General features: G+C 41.7%; 1 protein-coding gene across 1 annotated transcript in view; it reads left to right on the top strand.

Annotated features, from left to right (window-relative positions):
* ptprk (protein tyrosine phosphatase receptor type K) overlaps nucleotides 1-19,784 on the top strand; it is an 89,788-nt gene that overhangs the window by 67,772 nt on the left and 2,232 nt on the right. Inside the window, 15 exon segments of the mRNA XM_079474297.1 lie at nucleotides 491-520; nucleotides 1,370-1,521; nucleotides 5,357-5,541; nucleotides 6,406-6,493; nucleotides 6,841-6,917; nucleotides 7,498-7,534; nucleotides 7,619-7,716; nucleotides 8,520-8,636; nucleotides 8,771-8,925; nucleotides 12,037-12,172; nucleotides 12,253-12,402; nucleotides 12,478-12,651; nucleotides 13,976-14,107; nucleotides 18,927-19,052; nucleotides 19,161-19,324. Coding sequence (XP_079330423.1) covers nucleotides 491-520; nucleotides 1,370-1,521; nucleotides 5,357-5,541; nucleotides 6,406-6,493; nucleotides 6,841-6,917; nucleotides 7,498-7,534; nucleotides 7,619-7,716; nucleotides 8,520-8,636; nucleotides 8,771-8,925; nucleotides 12,037-12,172; nucleotides 12,253-12,402; nucleotides 12,478-12,651; nucleotides 13,976-14,107; nucleotides 18,927-19,052; nucleotides 19,161-19,324 — 1,821 coding nt within the window.

Genomic DNA, 19,784 nt, shown 5'->3' with positions numbered 1-19,784 from the left:
GGCGTATGATTGATTTATCACTGATATGAGCAGCTCATATGTGGTTATATACTGAATCTGGATACTCAGGCATAAAGAGACAAGATACAAGATACTGCATCTTTAAAATGATGGTCATCACATGATTTGTTTTCCAGTACGTCAGCAGCTTCACATTTTTGTTTTGCTGTTTTCTTTGATTTGTATTTCTTGAGTTTTGCTCTACATATGTGATTTATTTGTAATTGTCTTTTGTCTGAATGTCTGTGGTCAAAGGTTTACTATATATCAGATCAGAGATGCATGATGAAATCGTACAGTCAGAGTTTTGCATGTTCTCATTTTCTCTTGTTTCTTGATTCAGTTTTCACAGAGTTTTTAGAGTCCATTGTCAAATGAATAGTTTTATAAGATTGCAGACACATGTACATGAGATCAGATGCTATGAATCTCACATTACGCTCACCCGTATCTCTTCATGTGTTTGTGCTGTTTCTCGTTCGCTCACCAGGAGGAGCTACTATTCTTACTCATATTACCTGTAAGTAACAGAAGTGCAGCAGTGGTTTACTCTCTGGTTAGTCCTGTTAGTCTTTTAAAGATGCAGTATCCTTTTTTCAAGCCAAAACACTATTTGTTTTGACCAATCACGTTCCTCTACACTCGATTAGTTCTTTGACATGCTCGGCAGCTGTGTTTTTTGAAAAAAGAATGCTGCACTTGTGTGTGTTGTTGTTTGTGGGTTGGTGTGCATGTGTGTGTGTGGAAAGGGACGTTCACTCACTCTATTCATCTATCATCCTAACACACACACATTCATTTATACATTTGGCCCAAAACCAAAGTCCTACTCTTAAAGGACCCGTCCTCTTTAAAGTCTATGAAGTCCATATGATGATTGTATTTATTCTTGTCGCAGAGAGCATGTTAATATTGCATTCACAAATGTCCAGTCACAGTCCCAAGTGGACAGATATTTGACTTCAAATACATCCAGATTTAGTTACATAATACACAAGCAACATCACAAACTATGTTGATATCTCAGATATGCTGTTATTTGTCTGTGGATTCCAGTAAATGAATCTTGTCAGTTGTAAATTAACACCTATTCCAACATCCGACACAAATGTCAAAAACACAAGCATAAGTCTTTGTCAAATGGTGATTGGAGAGTCTTGTTTAGAGCTGTGAAGATTGGACTGGTTCGCATGCTTTTATTTCTTTCACTATTAATCTGGCTGGATTTCCTCAGATTTTTCCTCCGACTGTCCTGTAATTCCACTTTCTGTTTCCTGTCTTCTCTTTTCTGTGTGTGTGGTTACTGTGGGTGGAATGATTTTTTTACTGAAGATCTTTAATGACTTTATATCTTTATGTGGTTTGTCAGGAAACTTGCTAAGAAGCGTAAGGATGCCATTGGAAACACGCGTCAGGAGATGACACACATGGTGAACTCAATGGATCGCAGTTATGCAGATCAGAGCACTCTGCATGCTGAAGAACCCGTCACCTTCATGGACTCGCACAACTTCAGCCGCTGTGAGTATTCAAACCTTCCTGCATCACACATCATCGGCCATCAGAAAGACGAAGAGCTGAATGAAGGAAATCATTCCCAGCAGATACGACCGCTTCTGTACACATGGTGTTATTTAGGATTCTTTTCTTCAACCCGTTGCTCTGCTGTTCAGCAGTTGAGCCGAGAGTGAAGAAGATTGGTTATAAGGAGTGTTTTTGTGTTGGGAGGTGATATGACGTGGGTTGTAGAGGTGGTGTTATATGTCAGAAAACATGTGCTCTCTTATACACTGGAATAACCAGAAACAACAAAACCTTCAGAAAGCTACCCACACTGAGAAGATGAAGCAGAAGTGTTAGTGTGGGACTAAGAAAGTTTCCACAGGAGTTACAGTCTTTTGTGATCATCAACATCAGTTTGCAGTTTGGATTGTGATGTTGATGATCACAGCGGTTAGTGACATCACTGATGATCACACACACACACACACACACAGTCTTGAGTGTTCTAATGACTGCTGATATTTCTCTACAGTGCCCAATGATCCACTCGTGCCGACGGCTGTGTTAGGTGAGACATGTTTAACATGTGTGCGCGTGTGTTTGCCGGCTCAACAGAGCAATTCAGTCCATGTGTCATGCGTGAAAAAATCAAACAGCCATCACATTAAATCACATCAACATACACTGCCATTCAAGAGTTTAGAGTCACTTTAGTCTCCTTTATTAAGGGTTTTCCCCATTTGAGAATAAAAGTAAAAACGCAAATGTTACTTTGTTGTGACCAATTGAGTAAATTGAGCAAAAAAATCGCCGTTATATTTGATCAACACTATTTGTGTAGAAATCTTCTCTTGTTATTTTATCAAGCAGCTTTAGTCTGGTTAACTAAGCTCAAAGTCATCCTTTTTAAAAAAAAATTATAAAAGACATTTTTGGTTTTGTAATAAAGAATTATATTCTATTAACAAAATAAATATTTATAGTGAAGAGACTGAACCTCTCGGTGGTGGTGTCTGTTCATAATTCACCAATAATATATTCAGGCAGTTTTCATCAATACTCTTGAATAGACGGTTTTATCTTATCAACATAAACAAACGTTACTGCACATGCGCACTTTTGTGACCCCATCTGAACTTCCGGTTAAACTGTTGTTTGAAAGTGTCCAAATGCAGGACAAATTGTTTATTTAAAGGCAAGTGCATGATTAAGTTCAGAAACACTTTTTTTGTCATGCTGGTTGGAAATCTCTTCACACCCTGATAGAAATCAAGAAGTATAGAGGTCAAATATTTTTTGTATTTATATGTCGTCTGTGAAAGGCGTAGGACCAAAAAACGTTCGACCAATAAAAACATTCTGGCTGAATGAGACTGGTCCTGTTTATATATTCATCCAACGTAATTTGCATCCCACTGCGAACCCAGTTCACGCTGACATCGTATGTCATCAGCGCGCTCACGTCCGCTGTTTCAATATAGAGAGAATGGCTGAGAGGCAGCAAAAACCTGACTTGCCAGAGGAACCCTCAACTAGGAAATATAAAAAATGAAAGACATTTTTTGAAAAACATCTGGACCATGAAAGAGGTAAATCGGTGCAGCTTTTACGCGATGGAGACAGCTCCGGGAGAGAAAGGGTATGAACGACAATACTATGGTTGGTCTGTTTCTTTTGGACAGGTATGTACATGCTTTGATAAGAATGTATTGGCGTTTTGGAGCAGGCGTGGCTTTGTAAGGCAATTCGCATGGAGGGTGGGATTTCAGTGCTAGCAGGCTAAAATGAGCACCTTAAGTCATCATGCATTCTGCCTTTAATTAAATAAACATATGTAACAAAGTTCCATAAAAGGGAAGAAAGGAGGCAGGCAGGAACCGGCGAACATTTAACAAAACTTTAATCAAATCAAATAAACAATAAACACGGAAGTAAAAGACCGGCAGCCACCTCACGGTAGATTGCAGGCCATAACCCATAAACACAAACTTAACATATGTCCGGGCCCGGTCCTCTCTCACTGACGGTCTGGTCGCTCGTCCTCTTATGCGCCCAATCTCCTCCGTGATACGAGAGCGTTGCGTGTACAGCTCGCATCCCGGCTCTCGTCCCGCCTACCTCGCTACATACCCCATCGCCCCACACTGGCCAGGGGTACCCCCAGACTGTGCTTGCTCCCCCCCCTCCCTCGGGGGTGTCTCAGCCCAACCGAGAGGCCCCACCGCTCCCTCCTTAAAGGCCCAGGAGCACGGTAGCGGGCTCTCCATCCTAGCCGATTCATCTAACTCCAGCACAACCCCCTCGGGCAGCTGCCGGCGGTTTCGTCCGCGCTGCCCGAACTCCTGCACAGTGATGCCCCTCGGCCCAATCTCCTCCGTGATACGAGACCGGCCTTGCATCCCGGCTCTCGTCCTGCCTACCTCGCTACAATATTCAACAAATTGTTTATATAATATAATTATTATACAGTAAAATATTAATCCTATTTAATGAAATATATATAGTTCTACAAGCAAAACACAAACCGGAAGTTTACTGGGGGTCAGGCGCGCATGTCTGATGAAACACTTTATACCTCAGCTTTATTACAGAAGTGAAATGTGTTGTTTATTTCATACGTTTATTTTGGCTAAATACTTAAGTTGAAATCACAAGTATTAAAATGAACTGAATTGAGTTACCTGAAGGAACTTCATTGCCCAGCATGCATCACTCCTTTGTTCATCCTTCACAATGTGTGTTATAAAGAAATCTCCACAAACAGTCAGTCTTATAACAGCAGATGATGATGATGAAATACACTCATGTATTAGACACACTGTACTATAATGCCGTGTGTGTTTGAAATCAAAGGTTTTTATTCAATAAGCTTGTGGATGACGTCGACACACATTGTTTGTTGTGTTGTGTTGTGTTGTGTTGTGTTGTGTTGTGTGAATCCGCCCCCATCAGCTTCCATACACAACCTGTCTATTAAACTAATGCTGAAAAACTAAACTCATCTTTTTTCTCTTTGCTGCCCATCAAGTGCCCATTACTGGTAAGTGTGTGTATGTGTAACTATCAATACCAGAGCAATATTGTGATGAGGGCAGCTCTTTATAAAAATAACACCATCATAAGACGATCCTCATGTCAAATCACACAGTCTAGCCAATCGACCTTTTTATAGTTCTTATAGAATTGCGTGGTGCTTGTTATTGTGGTCATATTTATTCTCATGTAGCATCAATGTTCAAGTGTATATTAAGCTCAAGTCAATTTTGAGTTTATAGCATTAATATCGATGTATCGGCTTATTTTAAAAAGCATGTTCCAGTTGTCACTGTCAGAAAATTCTATAAATGTCTGTAGCACAGGGAAGGTGAGATGAAGTGATGAACTTTATAGTATCAGTCAGAAAAGTCATCACATGATCACTTGTGAAGTTTTGGACGACTCATTTAAACTGTTGTTTTGAGCCCAGTGTTTTGCCAGTACTTGTCATTTCTGGGTTCGAGTAATAATACCCAAATGTATAAATGAGTGAAAATATTTTGGATGATAAAAAAGGAATGTGATTTCGTATTCAGCATGTTAAACTTCGAAAAGAAACTGTCAAAATGAAAGCAAAAAATGTGTTACATTAAGTTATTGTTCATAACAACAGAAGGAGTTTTATTTTGTCAGTATTGTTGTCTAATAGCAGAAATGAAGGCAGTTGAAGCACAAATATTACAGCGTGTCATCTGTTCGTATGAATTGATGTGTTTCTCATGGCACAAAGCACACACGAGCTCACTTCTGCACAGATTGTGTTTGTATTGAGAGAAAGTATCTCCATTAAAATGAAACGTTCCTGTCTGTCACTCAGATGAGAACCACACGGCTTCAGCGGAGAACAGCAGACTGCTGGATATCCCACGATACCACTGCGACGGCACTGAATCGCCCTATCAGACGGGTCAACTGCATCCCGCCATCCGCGTGGCCGACCTCCTGCAGCACATCAATCTCATGAAAACCTCCGACAGTTACGGCTTTAAAGAGGAGTATGAGGTTAGACACGTCTGTACTGATGTCACGGTCTTCTCATGCTTACACTTCAGTTCAAGTCAAACCATGTGAATTCATCCACCTTGCTATGTTATGTCAAGAACTTGTCTGTCATTTTTGCTTATTTCTTAACCAGTGTATATTGTCAAATATAATGGACTGGTTGCAAGATTGTTATTCCTTTATGTTTTAATAATGGCTTATACCTGTTTTCGAGGAGAGAAACAGGACAGTTGAATGCGCATGTGATGTTGAAGGATGAACTTGTCCGTGGATGAGTTTACTTTCGGTCAGGCACGAGAAAAGCTTGTTGTTGGGTTTAGTTAGTTCAAGGACACTACGAGATATAAGAGCCAGAAGAACGGACAGCCACCTCGGATACTGCAGACCATCGGTATACCCGACATTAGAAGCGCAGAAGCTGAATACACTTTTGATTGAATCTGTAGTTATTGTATTTAATATTATATTTGTTGAATATTGCTTGCCTTTAAAAGACATTTAATTGATTACAAATACTGCCAACCTAGGGTTAAATTGATTGTTTTTAGACATTGAACACCCAAATTGTGAGTAAACATATACATATACTGTGTTTCACACAAACGGAGTCCTGTAATATTACTAGCCCATGTTGTTTGTGTTCCTTACGAATCATTCGATGCATTACACGATTGGCACACAGTTTCTCTCTCAGTGAGTGTTTTGTTTTTGTTTTGAGTTGTGGCAGTTAAAACACACACACACACACACACACACACATGCAGAGAAAAAGTCCAGCATCACATGTTAATGGTGACGTTCACACGTCTGGTCTCTACATGAGCATCTATTCATCTGTTGTAATTCTCTGTTTTCTCTCTGCAGAGCTTTTTTGAGGGTCAATCCGCATCCTGGGACACAGCAAAAAAAGAGCAAAATCGCACAAAGAATCGCTATGGAAACATCATCGCATGTAAGATTGAATGTCCGTGCGCTTTCATATGATCAGAACACAAATCCCCAGCCGTTTCTGACTGAAGGTTTAAAGAGAAATCTCACATGAGGCTTCATATCATATCATTTTTTAGATTTTGGTGTTCAAGCTGTGATCATTGGTATATTGAACATTCTGTTTAAGATGAGGACAATAAACGGGCGTTATGGGTGTGACGATGGAGGAGACTTTTTCTTTTGATTGTGACATGGAATATGGCCCATGTGAAGAAGCTTCTCTTACCGTGTTTGCAGAAACCTTTATAGCTTTAGCTCACAATAAGTGTTCTTCTTTTTCCTGTGCTTGTGTTTCCGCGCGGCGTGCAGACGATCACTCTCGAGTTATCCTGCAGCCAATGGAAGACGACCCCTCGTCCGACTACATAAATGCCAACTACATTGATGTAAGTGGAGATGCCTCCTCCTCCTCCATTGGCGAACGTGTGAGAAACGTCTCTCCCTCCCTCGTATGTGAGGTCTTTTCTGCATGCCTTTGTCTCAACTATACACTATTTGAAGCTTTTCTTTTCTTGCTGTTGGAGGTGCTTGCTGACTCACTGACATTTGTTGTGCTCTCTCTCACTCTAACGCCGTTGGTTTTGGGGCGGTAGATTTGGCTGTACAGGGATGTAAGTATCGCTGTAGGGCTTTTAAACACCCCCAGCACACCCACCCACCCCACCGCACAGCACGGACGCCCTAACGCTCATCTGCATGAACACACACACACACACACACACGCTCATGTCAGGCTCGATTCTGTTGCTTTCAGTCTGCGCATCGTGCATGTGAACATCACTGCACTCGATCTAATGCTCGTCATCGGCTCTTTCGGTTATCGTGCTGGAGGGGGGGGTGATGTTGGTGTGGATTTCAGATGTCAAATATAAAATGACCCTGAGATAGATTAGATATACGTACATAATCACACGTGTTGTGCTGCTGATCAACCTAATGGATGATGATGTTCTGTTTCTTTTGCAGGGATATCAAAGGCCCAGTCATTACATAGCAACTCAAGGTAAAGACGAAGAAATGAACGAGTAATCGCCCGTCTGTGTCAAACAGAGAAGTAAAGCGTCTCTCTGTCTGCATCTTTCTCCAGGTCCCGTTCATGAGACGGTCTACGATTTCTGGAGGATGATCTGGCAGGAGCAGTCGGCTTGTATCGTCATGGTAACCAACCTTGTGGAGGTGGGCCGGGTATGTCACTATACTGCCTGCTGATGTGTGTGGGGCCTTTTTTGATTTCCTCATGTTGTGTTGTGTGACCTGAGGCCCCTCTGCCTGACAAAACCTTTTGAAGAGTGAGTGACACCTGACATTAATCTCACCAGAACCATCTGGGACGTATTTCACCCCACAGGAACAAACGCATCGAGTATCACTTGAAACCTATTTGCATTTATGCATTACTACATGATTTCCATGATGATTAAGATCTCTGTTGATCCCATTTCAGTGCACACACACACATATACAGTATATATAATACATGCTGATGTAAAAATGCATGGTTAGCTATGAGATGTATATTTTCTCTCACCCCTTACTCATTAGGATTTCATTAGGAAATATGATTTCATCATATTTCTAATATTGGTCACTGTAATATATAGGATAGTTATAACTTGATTTATTTCATGGATATATTTGTTGTGCTGACTTTGATCAGGCTTCACTCCAACAGTGACACACGAGAAACACTTCTCAAAGGGTTCAGGCATGTTCACACGTGTGTGTGTGTGTGTATGTGTGTTTTTATATTAAGCATGTTTGTGAATGTAGTGTGTTAGCTTTTGTCATGATGTGCATGTAGATGAACCTCACATCTGTCTGTGAAATGACAAAAGCTCTACAGTACATACATAACAATGATAAAGTAGAGAAAATGGAATCATGAAGCAGACAGCTGTGATTCAGCATGTCATTGTAATGTTTGTATGAATTTATTTGATGAGCCCGTACAGCAAGAGAACTTGTGTTGGTTTCTTCTCCTCTTGTAGGTGAAATGTTATAAATACTGGCCAGATGATATGGAAGTTTACGGAGACTTTAAGGTGACGTTTGTGGAGGTCGAGCCGCTTGCAGAATACGTTGTCAGGACTTTTACTCTAGAACGGGTGAGACCAACCTTACAATCATCACTCTTGTTTCATTTTCTTCATGTGCAAACAAGTATAAAGCATGTTTATGAGCTTCAGTAGAAATACAGAAATGTGATGTTGTTTTGTGGTGTTTTTATCCACGTTCACAGAGAGGTTTCAATGAAGTCAGAGAGGTGAAGCAGTTTCATTTCACCGGCTGGCCTGATCATGGAGTGCCGTATCACGCCACCGGACTCCTGTCATTTATACGACGAGTAAAGATGTCCAATCCACCCACGGCAGGACCCATCGTCGTCCACTGCAGGTACTCGACATATCACGTTCAAGCAGAAATCACAGCTGACAGACATGAACACACTGATTTTTTTATAAAGTGCTTTTCACAATGTGCATTGTTCCAGAGCAGCTTTACAGGAGAAAATAAGAAAAAAAACAAAAACACAAAAGTGGTTAAAAACATTGCATGGTGTTAATATAACAAGATAAATGATTCTAGTAGATAATATCCAATGTCAGCATCTCCCGGTGGTTTATTTAGCATATTTTGCATGAAGTGAATGCTTGTGTCTTTAATCTAGATTTAAATTGGGCGAGTGTGTCTGATCTGAGTTTTGAGATCTTAGAGAGCGTGATGGGTTGTAGTGTGATAGAAGCTCTGTTAGGTAGGTAGGGGCTAAACCCTTTAAGGCTTTATAAGTGATTAAAAGAACTTTAAAGTCAATACGATACTTAATGTGAAGCCAGTGAAGGGTTGATAACATTGGGGTTATGTGATGGTATTTTCTGGACCTGGTTAGAACTCTGGCAGCTGCGTTCTGAACTAACTGTAGTTTGTTTATTGATGATGAAGGACAAACACTAAGTAGAGCATTACAGTAGTCAAGTCTTGAGGTCATAAATGCATGAATAAGCTTCTCCACGTCAGCAACACACAGAATATTTCATCATTTGGCAACATTTCTTAGGTGGAAAAACTGTTCATGTGATGAACGCTTGTGTCCCATACCAAATACAACACAACATAGACAACACTGCAGACATCATGTACCTGTGTGAAGAGGAATAACATGGACAGCTTTGTGTAAATGAATCGCCTCAGTCTTCATGTGTCTGAGATGCTGTGGAAGAGAATGCGTGTCGTGGCTTCATGATGTCATTTCCTGTTTTTGGGTGCATGTGAATGGTGTTTTTCTTCACACTTGCATCCACATCTGACAGTATTGGCCAGAGTCTCACTTCTGACCTCTTGATCTGTGACAAACGCGTACAAGACAATCATTGTACATCAGCAGCTGTGTGTGTGTCACAAGAACAGGATGTGGTTTATCTGCATCTCTGCATGCACTGAACAATGCCATGCGGCTTTCTCTTGCTTTCAACTGCTTGACAATCCCTTCTCACGCTCCTACGGCTGCTGCTGACTTTTTCTTCTTATAATGATCATAATAATAAACTTTATTTCATTTATCGCCTTTCAATGTTACTTCCCAAATCTCTTTACATAAAAGAATCCAGGTTAAAAGCCAATGCAGGGACTCCAAAATATGAGTGATGTGCTCCCTAGTTCTTGTCCCAGAGCTGAGACCAAGTCATTGCATCCAAGTCTCCAGTCAAGACAGATACCATAAATCCAAGTCCTCCTCAGGTTTAAACTTCAAGCCTTAAACAAGTTATTAGTTCTCTTTCCCCAAATCAGTTTCACTGTATTAAATGGTAAAGTCGAATTTATGTCAGAAAGGCTTGTCTGACTGAAGATACGCTTATAGATCACCAGCTTTTCTAACCATTCTGATTTTGGCTCTGACCTCTATAAGTGTAATATTACTCATCACTCACTTTATATTATAATATACTGTAGAAGATGGAACTTAGGCATTAAGTAAGTTATTACATTGTATATTCAAGGTTTCCGGTAGGAATACTAATATTTTTCATCACAAACAGAATGAAAGTTTCATTAAACGATACATTGTATAAATTATTTTAGATAGTGTTATAAATAACTTATTAAACAACATGAGGGTGAATAAATAATGTCAGGAGATTTATTTTGGCAATAATTGTCGTGTTAAATTATGCGTTGACTATGAAACTGATGACTGGGCAAAGTGTTTTAGTTGTGAGAAATGGTTCACTCTTTTCGCCTTTCTCTAACTCTGTGTCCTTCAGTCTGTCTAACTCTAACTCTTGCACCGGTTTCTTCTCCCTGTCCTCCAAAATAAAATCAAATGTTGTAAACCAATCTATAAAAATACATACTTTATGTTAGCTTTTATTTCTGTTAGCTAGTTACAGGCAAAACTATAGCGCTTGTATTTGAGATATGTGTTATGACTGTCAACTAAAATGTAATGCTGTGTGCTTCGGATGGACAGAATGAGCAAGCGATCATGAATTATGAGCGTGATAGCAACCGTTAGTTCGATTGAGAGAGAAATTATATCAGATATTGTGTGCATTGATTTAGGCAGAAATGCATTGATTTATCACAAAAATACCTTCTTTGAGATTTCTCCCAACACAAAACGAATGGCTAGGAAAGGAGCGTGAGGGAGAATAGTTTTTATAGTGAGCTTTACTATTTATTTCCTACACAATTGGATGCTTTTGAGATGAACAAAACGTTTAAGACGGTTTATAATTTTAAATATATAATAAACAGTATTTTTAGTTTTATGGACTAATTGTCCGAAATAAACATGTGGTTTAAAACACTGAACAGTTTTGATAAATGACAATGGACGAGGCTTTCTCTGGCACAGTGACAAATATCTTATATGTGTGATCCGCTCCAGAGAACAGCCGCCCGTGATCAAAACTTCCATGTTTGGGTTTAAAATATATAAAGACTTGTTTATATATATATATAAAGTCGAGTCATAGTGTCCAAGTGTAAGTCAAGTCACAAGTCTTTTTGATTTTGTCGAGTGGAGTCATGTCAAGTCATGTCCAAGTCACGAGTCCTGCCTTGCGTTGTTCTCGCAGCAGAAAAGTATTGCAATAATCGAGGCAGGAAAAAACGACTGCGTTTAAGGAAAACATTGGGCGCAGTCTTGCAATATGATAAAATATGAAGGAATGGCGTTTTGACAGTGTTCTGTATGTGGGGGTCAAATGTTAGATGAGCGTCAAATATCTATATTGAGTTGTCTTTTTGTAATTGTCTTCTGCTGACATTCATTCAAACAGTTTATCACCACCACGATGGGTTATTTGGCTTGAAATCGCACATTTTCCTTCTCATAAGAAAATAATATTACAGGAATGACTCCTCCATCTGGATTCTGTTTATAAGTTTAGATGTTGAGAAACAGAGCTGAGAATATTCAACATCTTCAGTGTGGTTTGTCTGTGCTGCCTGAGGACTTGTGAATTATAATCATGATATGAGACCTGATCCTGAACTTTCTTTCAGTGCGGGAGCCGGCCGGACGGGATGTTACATCGTCATTGACATCATGTTGGACATGGCAGAGAGAGAAGGTGTCGTGGACATTTATAACTGCGTTAAAGCTCTGCGCTCCAGACGAATCAACATGGTTCAGACTGAGGTGCGTGTCCACCGTCACACCTCTCACTTCAAGACCTGTGTTGTTTGTGATGATGACCAAGGTTTTCTTCTCCGTTTCAGGAGCAGTACATCTTCATCCACGACGCCATCCTGGAGGCGTGTTTGTGCGGCGAGACGGCCATCCCCGTGTGTGAGTTCAAAGCGACGTACTACGACATGATCCGCATCGACTCTCAGAGTAACTCCTCACACCTCAAAGATGAATTTCAGGTAAAACAGTAGGCGGTGTTTGAGAGAGTTCTCCTCCTGACGCCTCAGTTCTTTAACAGAATGTTTCCCGCACAGACGCTGAACTCTGTGACCCCACAGCCTCAACCTGAAGACTGCAGCATCGCTCTTCTTCCTCGCAATCACGACAAGAACCGCTTCATGGACAACCTCCCCCCTGACCGCTGCCTGCCGTTCCTCATCACCATCGACGGAGAGAGCAGCAACTACATCAATGCGGCTCTGATGGATGTGAGTTGGTTTATAAACTCTCTCTCTGTTTCTCTGTCTCGGTTAGACACGCGCTCTGTTCCACAACCAAGAGATCGGTATCACATACACAACAAGCCCAGAATGCAATGCCACAGGCTCACTCAAAAATGGTAGATGTTGATGAAATTGCACACAGTTTGGCTGTGTTTTTGTTGAGTCATTCGTTTGGCGAAGGGCAGTCGTCGGTCTACATCTCATTGGCTGTTTGAACAGAGCTACGGAAAGCTAGAGACAAATCCAGCTGTCCAGTCCTTTCATGGACAGACTTTAGAGAGAGACACTTTTACTTCATCATGTCTTGAATAAATGTACAGAGTTCATGAATTCTTCTGGATCTGGAATTCTTTGGCCTCTCAAAATACGTCCAAACTATTTGTAGTGTTGTTATTATTATTAGTGGAGAAGTGTACCTGGTAAGTGAAACTGTCAATCTGTTGTTATTTAAATGGGATTTTCTCATATATATATATATATATATATATATATATATATATATATAATATCAATTCACTCACAAAACAAAATTCTGTTCTTATTTCTCAACTTCACGTCGCTCCATACACACAGATGCTCATCATACGGCTTTGTTTGTTTCCAGTAGACTGATGTCTTCTTATGTCATTTAGTTTTGTGTGAGGAACAGACTGTATTCCTCTCTGCTGAAGATGAGAAGGTGATGATCTGTACTGAATGTCCTCGCAGCAGATCATTTCACATTTCTCTCGTGCGTGCATGCTTGAGTTTTCAGCAGGTCAATGCAGTGCAGTTTGTGTAGTGTAGTTTCTCATTCATTTATCTCCTAGAGGTCTTGAGTTTGTCATGTAATGAATGAACTATGATCGTATCGTTGGAATGACACTCGATGACTCTGGGAGATGATGGGGATATAAGAGAAAGAATCAGTATTGCCATCACAGCAGTTGTGATCTTTGAGGGTCATTTTAAAACGCTTTCTCGTGCACTTCACAAACTCTTGGACTTTTTTTAACCAAGCCGTCAGAAGAATACCAGGTAATTTCTGATTCAGTTCTGCCTCTGTTAAACTGGATTTGTCTTGTGGCTTCAGTGGTATCAGCTATCCTTCTCTAAACTGGGTCTGCTCAAGCATGCCAACACAAATGAATGCATTCTATCACAAAGCTACATCACACACACACAGACAAATGTTTCTCATTCTTGGTGGCTGTGGTCTTTGCATGATCAAACACACGCCGATCAGCCTGAGAGAGATTTTTCTTTTGGTTGTGTTACCTGTCTGACGGAACAGTGTGTTGTGAAGTACATGATTCTGTGTGTTGTGCAGAGCTACAGGCAGCCCGCCGCCTTCATTGTGACCCAGCATCCGTTACCCAACACTGTAAAAGACTTCTGGAGACTGGTGTATGACTACGGCTGCACTTCCATCGTCATGCTGAACGAGATCGACCTAACTCAGGTGAAATATACAGTACACAGCCCAGCTCGTCCATGTACACTCGAGCCTTAGATTGACATCCGTATGGAGACGGTTTATGTCAAGCAAAGAAGAATTTGATGTGTCTTTATTTTGAACAATCTGTTCAGTTGTTTATGTTGATGTTTACTGGTGTAACTGTTTTCAGGTGTTAATGTGTGACTGGTGTGCTCAGGTGTTAATGTGTGACTGGTGTGCTCAGGTGTTAATGTGTGACTGGTGTGCTCAGGTGTTAATGTGTGACTGGTGTGCTTGTGTTTAGATGTGTTCTGGTTCTAATGTGTGACTGGTGTGCTCATGTGTTAATGTGTGACTGGTGTGCTCAGGTGTTAATGTGTGACTGGTGTGTTTAGGTGTTAATGTGTGACTGGTGTGTTCAGGTGTTAATGTGTGACTGGTGTGCTCAGGTGTTAATGTGTGACTGGTGTGCTCAGGTGTTAATGTGTGACTGGTGTGCTCAGGTGTTAATGTGTGACTGGTGTGCTCAGGTGTTAATGTGTGACTGGTGTGTTCAGGTGTTAATGTGTGACTGGTGTGTTCAGGTGTTAATGTGTGACTGGTGTGTTCAGGTGTGCTCAGGTGTTAATGTGTGACTGGTGTGCTCAGGTGTTAATGTGTGACTGGTGTGTTCAGGTGTGCTCAGGTGTTAATGTGTGACTGGTGTGCTCAGGTGTTAATGTGTGACTGGTGTGTTCAGGTGTTAATGTGTGACTGGTGTGCTCAGGTGTTAATGTGTGACTGTTGTGCTCAGGTGTTAATGTGTGACTGGTGTGCTCAGGTGTTAATGTGTGACTGGTGTGCTCAGGTGTTAATGTGTGACTGGTGTGCTCAGGTGTTAATGTGTTCAGGTGTGTTCAGGTGTGCTCAGGTGTTAATGTGTTCAGATGTGTTCAGGTGTTAATGTGTGACTGGTGTGTTCAGGTGTTAATGTGTGACTGTTGTGCTCAGGTGTTAATGTGTGACTGGTGTGTTCAGGTGTTAATTGGTGACTGTTGTGCTCAGGTGTTAATGTGTGACTGGTGTGCTCAGGTGTTAATGTGTGACTGGTGTGCTCAGGTGTTAATGTGTGACTGGTGTGCTCAGGTGTTAATGTGTGACTGGTGTGTTCAGGTGTTAATGTGTGACTGGTGTGTTCAGGTGTTAATGTGTGACTGGTGTGCTTGTGTTTAGATGTGTTCTGGTGTTAATGTGTGACTGGTGTGTTCAGGTGTTAATGTGTGACTGGTGTGCTCAGGTGTTAATGTGTGACTGGTGTGTTCAGGTGTTAATGTGTGACTGGTGTGCTCAGGTGTTAAAGTGTGACTGGTGTGTTCAGGTGTTAATTTGTGACTGTTGTGCTCAGGTGTTAATGTGTGACTGGTGTGCTCAGGTGTTAATGTGTGACTGGTGTGCTCAGGTGTTAATGTGTGACTGGTGTGCTCAGGTGTTAATGTGTGACTGGTGTGCTCAGGTGTTAATGTGTGACTGGTGTGTTCAGGTGTTAATGTGTGACTGGTGTGTTCAGGTGTTAATGTGTGACTGGTGTGCTTGTGTTTAGATGTGTTCTGGTGTTAATGTGTGACTGGTGTGTTCAGGTGTTAATGTGTGACTGGTGTGCTCAGGTGTTAATGTGTGACTGGTGTGTTCAGGTGTTAATGTGTGACTGGTGTGTTCAGGTGTTAATGTGTGACTGGTGTGTTCTGGTGTTAATGTGTGACTGGTGTGTTCAGGTGTTAATGTGTGACTGGTGTGCTCAGGTGTTAATGTGTGACTGGTGTGTTCAGGTGTTAATGTGTGACTGGTGTGCTCAGGTGTTAATGTGTGACTGGTGTGTTCAGGTGTTAATTTGTGACTGTTGTGCTCAGGTGTTAATGTGTGACTGGTGTGCTCAGGTGTTAATGTGTGACTGGTGTGCTCAGGTGTTAATGTGTGACTGGTGTGCTCAGGTGTTAATGTGTGACTGGTGTGCTCAGGTGTTAATGTGTGACTGGTGTGTTCAGGTGTTAATGTGTGACTGGTGTGTTCAGGTGTTAATGTGTGACTGGTGTGCTTGTGTTTAGATGTGTTCTGGTGTTAATGTGTGACTGGTGTGTTCAGGTGTTAATGTGTGACTGGTGTGCTCAGGTGTTAATGTGTGACTGGTGTGTTCAGGTGTTAATGTGTGACTGGTGTGTTCAGGTGTTAATGTGTGACTGGTGTGTTCTGGTGTTAATGTGTGACTGGTGTGTTCAGGTGTTAATGTGTGACTGGTGTGCTTGTGTTCAGATGTGTTCTGGTGTTAATGTGTGACTGGTGTGCTCAGGTGTTAATGTCTGACTGGTGTGCTCAGGTGTTAATGTGTGACTGGTGTGCTCAGGTGTTAATGTGTGACTGGTGTGTTCAGGTGTTAATGTGTGACTGGTGTGTTCAGGTGTTAATTTGTGACTGGTGTGTTCAGGTGTTAATGTGTGACTGGTGTGCTCAGGTGTTAATGTGTGACTGGTGTGTTCAGGTGTTAATGTGTGACTGGTGTGCTCATGTGTTAATGTGTGACTGGTGTGCTCAGGTGTTAATGTGTGACTGGTGTGTTTAGGTGTTAATGTGTGACTGGTGTGTTCTGGTGTTAATGTGTGACTGGTGTGTTCAGGTGTTAATGTGTGACTGGTGTGCTTGTGTTCAGATGTGTTCTGGTGTTAATGTGTGACTGGTGTGCTCAGGTGTTAATGTCTGACTGGTGTGCTCAGGTGTTAATGTGTGACTGGTGTGCTCAGGTGTTAATGTGTGACTGGTGTGTTCAGGTGTTAATGTGTGACTGGTGTGCTCATGTGTTAATGTGTGACTGGTGTGCTCAGGTGTTAATGTGTGACTGGTGTGTTTAGGTGTTAATGTGTGACTGGTGTGTTCTGGTGTTAATGTGTGACTGGTGTGTTCAGGTGTTAATGTGTGACTGGTGTGCTTGTGTTCAGATGTGTTCTGGTGTTAATGTGTGACTGGTGTGCTCAGGTGTTAATGTCTGACTGGTGTGCTCAGGTGTTAATGTGTGACTGGTGTGCTCAGGTGTTAATGTGTGACTGGTGTGTTCAGGTGTTAATGTGTGACTGGTGTGCTCAGGTGTTAATGTGTGACTGGTGTGTTCAGGTGTTAATGTGTGACTGGTGTGCTCAGGTGTTAATGTGTGACTGGTGTGCTCAGGTGTTAATGTGTGACTGGTGTGTTTAGGTGTTAATGTGTGACTGGTGTGTTCAGGTGTTAATGTGTGACTGGTGTGCTCAGGTGTTAATGTGTGACTGGTGTGCTCAGGTGTTAATGTGTGACTGGTGTGTTTAGGTGTTAATGTGTGACTGGTGTGTTCTGGTGTTAATGTGTGACTGGTGTGTTCAGGTGTTAATTTGTGACTGGTGTGTTCAGGTGTTAATGTGTGACTGGTGTGCTCAGGTGTTAATGTGTGACTGGTGTGTTCAGGTGTTAATGTGTGACTGGTGTGCTCAGGTGTTAATGTGTGACTGGTGTGTTTAGGTGTTAATGTGTGACTGGTGTGTTCAGGTGTTAATTTGTGACTGGTGTGTTCACGTGTTAATGTGTGACTGGTGTGTTCAGGTGTTAATGTGTGACTGGTGTGCTCATGTGTTAATGTGTGACTGGTGTGCTCAGGTGTTAATGTGTGACTGGTGTGTTTAGGTGTTAATGTGTGACTGGTGTGTTCAGGTGTTAATTTGTGACTGGTGTGTTCATGTGTTAATGTGTGACTGGTGTGCTCAGGTGTTAATGTGTGACTGGTGTGTTCATGTGTTAATGTGTGACTGGTGTGCTCAGGTGTTAATGTGTGACTGGTGTGCTCAGGTGTTAATGTGTGACTGGTGTGCTCAGGTGTTAATGTGTGACTGGTGTGTTTAGGTGTTAATGTGTGACTGGTGTGCTCAGGTGTTAATGTGTGACTGGTGTGCTCATGTGTTAATGTGTGACTGGTGTGCTCAGGTGTTAATGTGTGACTGGTGTGCTCAGGTGTTAATGTGTGACTGGTGTGCTCAGGTGTTAATGTGTGACTGGTGTGCTCAGGTGTTAATGTGTGACTGGTGTGTTCAGGTGTTAATTTGTGACTGTTGTGCTCAGGTGTTAATGTGTGACTGGTGTGCTTGTGTTTAGATGTGTTCTGGTTCTAATGTGTGACTGGTGTGTTCAGGTGTTAATGTGTGACTGGTGTGCTCAGGTGTTAATGTGTGACTGGTGTGCTCAGGTGTTAATGTGTGACTGGTGTGCTCAGGTGTTAATGTGTGACTGGTGTGCTCAGGTGTTAATGTGTGACTGGTGTGTTCAGGTGTTAATGTGTGACTGGTGTGCTCAGGTGTTAATGTGTGACTGGTGTGTTCAGGTGTTAATGTGTGACTGGTGTGTTCAGGTGTTAATGTGTGACTGGTGTGTTCAGGTGTTAATTTGTGACTGGTGTGTTCAGGTGTTAATGTGTGACTGGTGTGCTCAGGTGTTAATGTGTGACTGGTGTGCTCAGGTGTTAATGTCTGACTGGTGTGCTCAGGTGTTAATGTGTGACTGGTGTGTTCTGGTGTTAATGTGTGACTGGTGTGCTCAGGTGTTAATGTGTGACTGGTGTGCTCAGGTGTTAATGTGTGACTGGTGTGCTCAGGTGTTAATGTGTGACTGGTGTGCTCAGGTGTTAATGTGTGACTGGTGTGCTCAGGTGTTAATGTGTGACTGGTGTGCTCAGGTGTTAATGTGTGACTGGTGTGCTTGTGTTTAGATGTGTTCAGGTGTTAATGTGTGACTGGTGTGCTCAGGTGTTAATGTGTTCAGATGTGTTCAGTTGTTAATGTGTCTCTGCTGTGTTCAGGGTTGTCCTCAGTACTGGCCAGAGGAGGGAATGTTGAGATACGGTCCTGTACAGGTGGATTGTATATCCTGTTCGATGGACTGTGATGTCGTCAGTCGTCTTTTCAGGATCTGTAATTTGACCCGGGTGAGTTTTTGAACATCTCTTATGAATTGACATCTGGTGGGTTAATGGTGTTATAGTGTGCCTCACATTATATATCAGAATGCTTACATGTTGTTTTTTTGTCTTAAGCCACAGGAAGGTTATCTGATGGTTCGTCAGTTCCAGTACCTGGGGTGGGCGGGGCATAGAGAAGTCCCCGCCTCCAAGCGCTCATTCCTAAAACTTATTCTGCAGGTGGATAAATGGCAGGAGGAATGTGAGGAAGGAGATGGAAGGACCATCATACACTGCCTGTGAGTCTCCACGTGTTCCTCATAACTGTCACAACACCAACACACAGTCATGAGCACATCTCTCTTCACCGCTGTCTGTTTGGAAGATGCTTTCAAACACTGTTGGCTGTCATAACTTACAGCTGATGCTGGGGGATGTTGCTGCTGCAGTTGATGATGTTGCTATTGTAGAATTATAACCCTGTTTTAAATGTGCTCATTTTTTATGATAATAACATAGAACAGAATTGATAAATATAATCTGGAGGATGAGAAATTAAGAATAATTCTGTTTACCAGTGTTGTGGTAACTGTTTTGAACGTTGCTTAAATAAATGCTGAAATATTAAGAGTTCAAAGTATGAATAGTTTTAGTCAAATAAAGTGAAAAGACCAGACCCCTCAATGCCTGTGAAACTTTTCTCCCCCAAACAGCAAGATTCCCAATTCACAACTTGAACCAATGTTTGCGGTTCTGTGA

Source organism: Barbatula barbatula (genome assembly GCF_947034865.1).
Source record: "Barbatula barbatula genome assembly, chromosome: 15".
Classification (NCBI taxonomy): Eukaryota; Metazoa; Chordata; class Actinopteri; order Cypriniformes; family Nemacheilidae; genus Barbatula; species Barbatula barbatula.
Note: the sequence above shows the minus strand (reverse complement) of the source record. Positions and strands in the feature narration are given on the sequence as shown.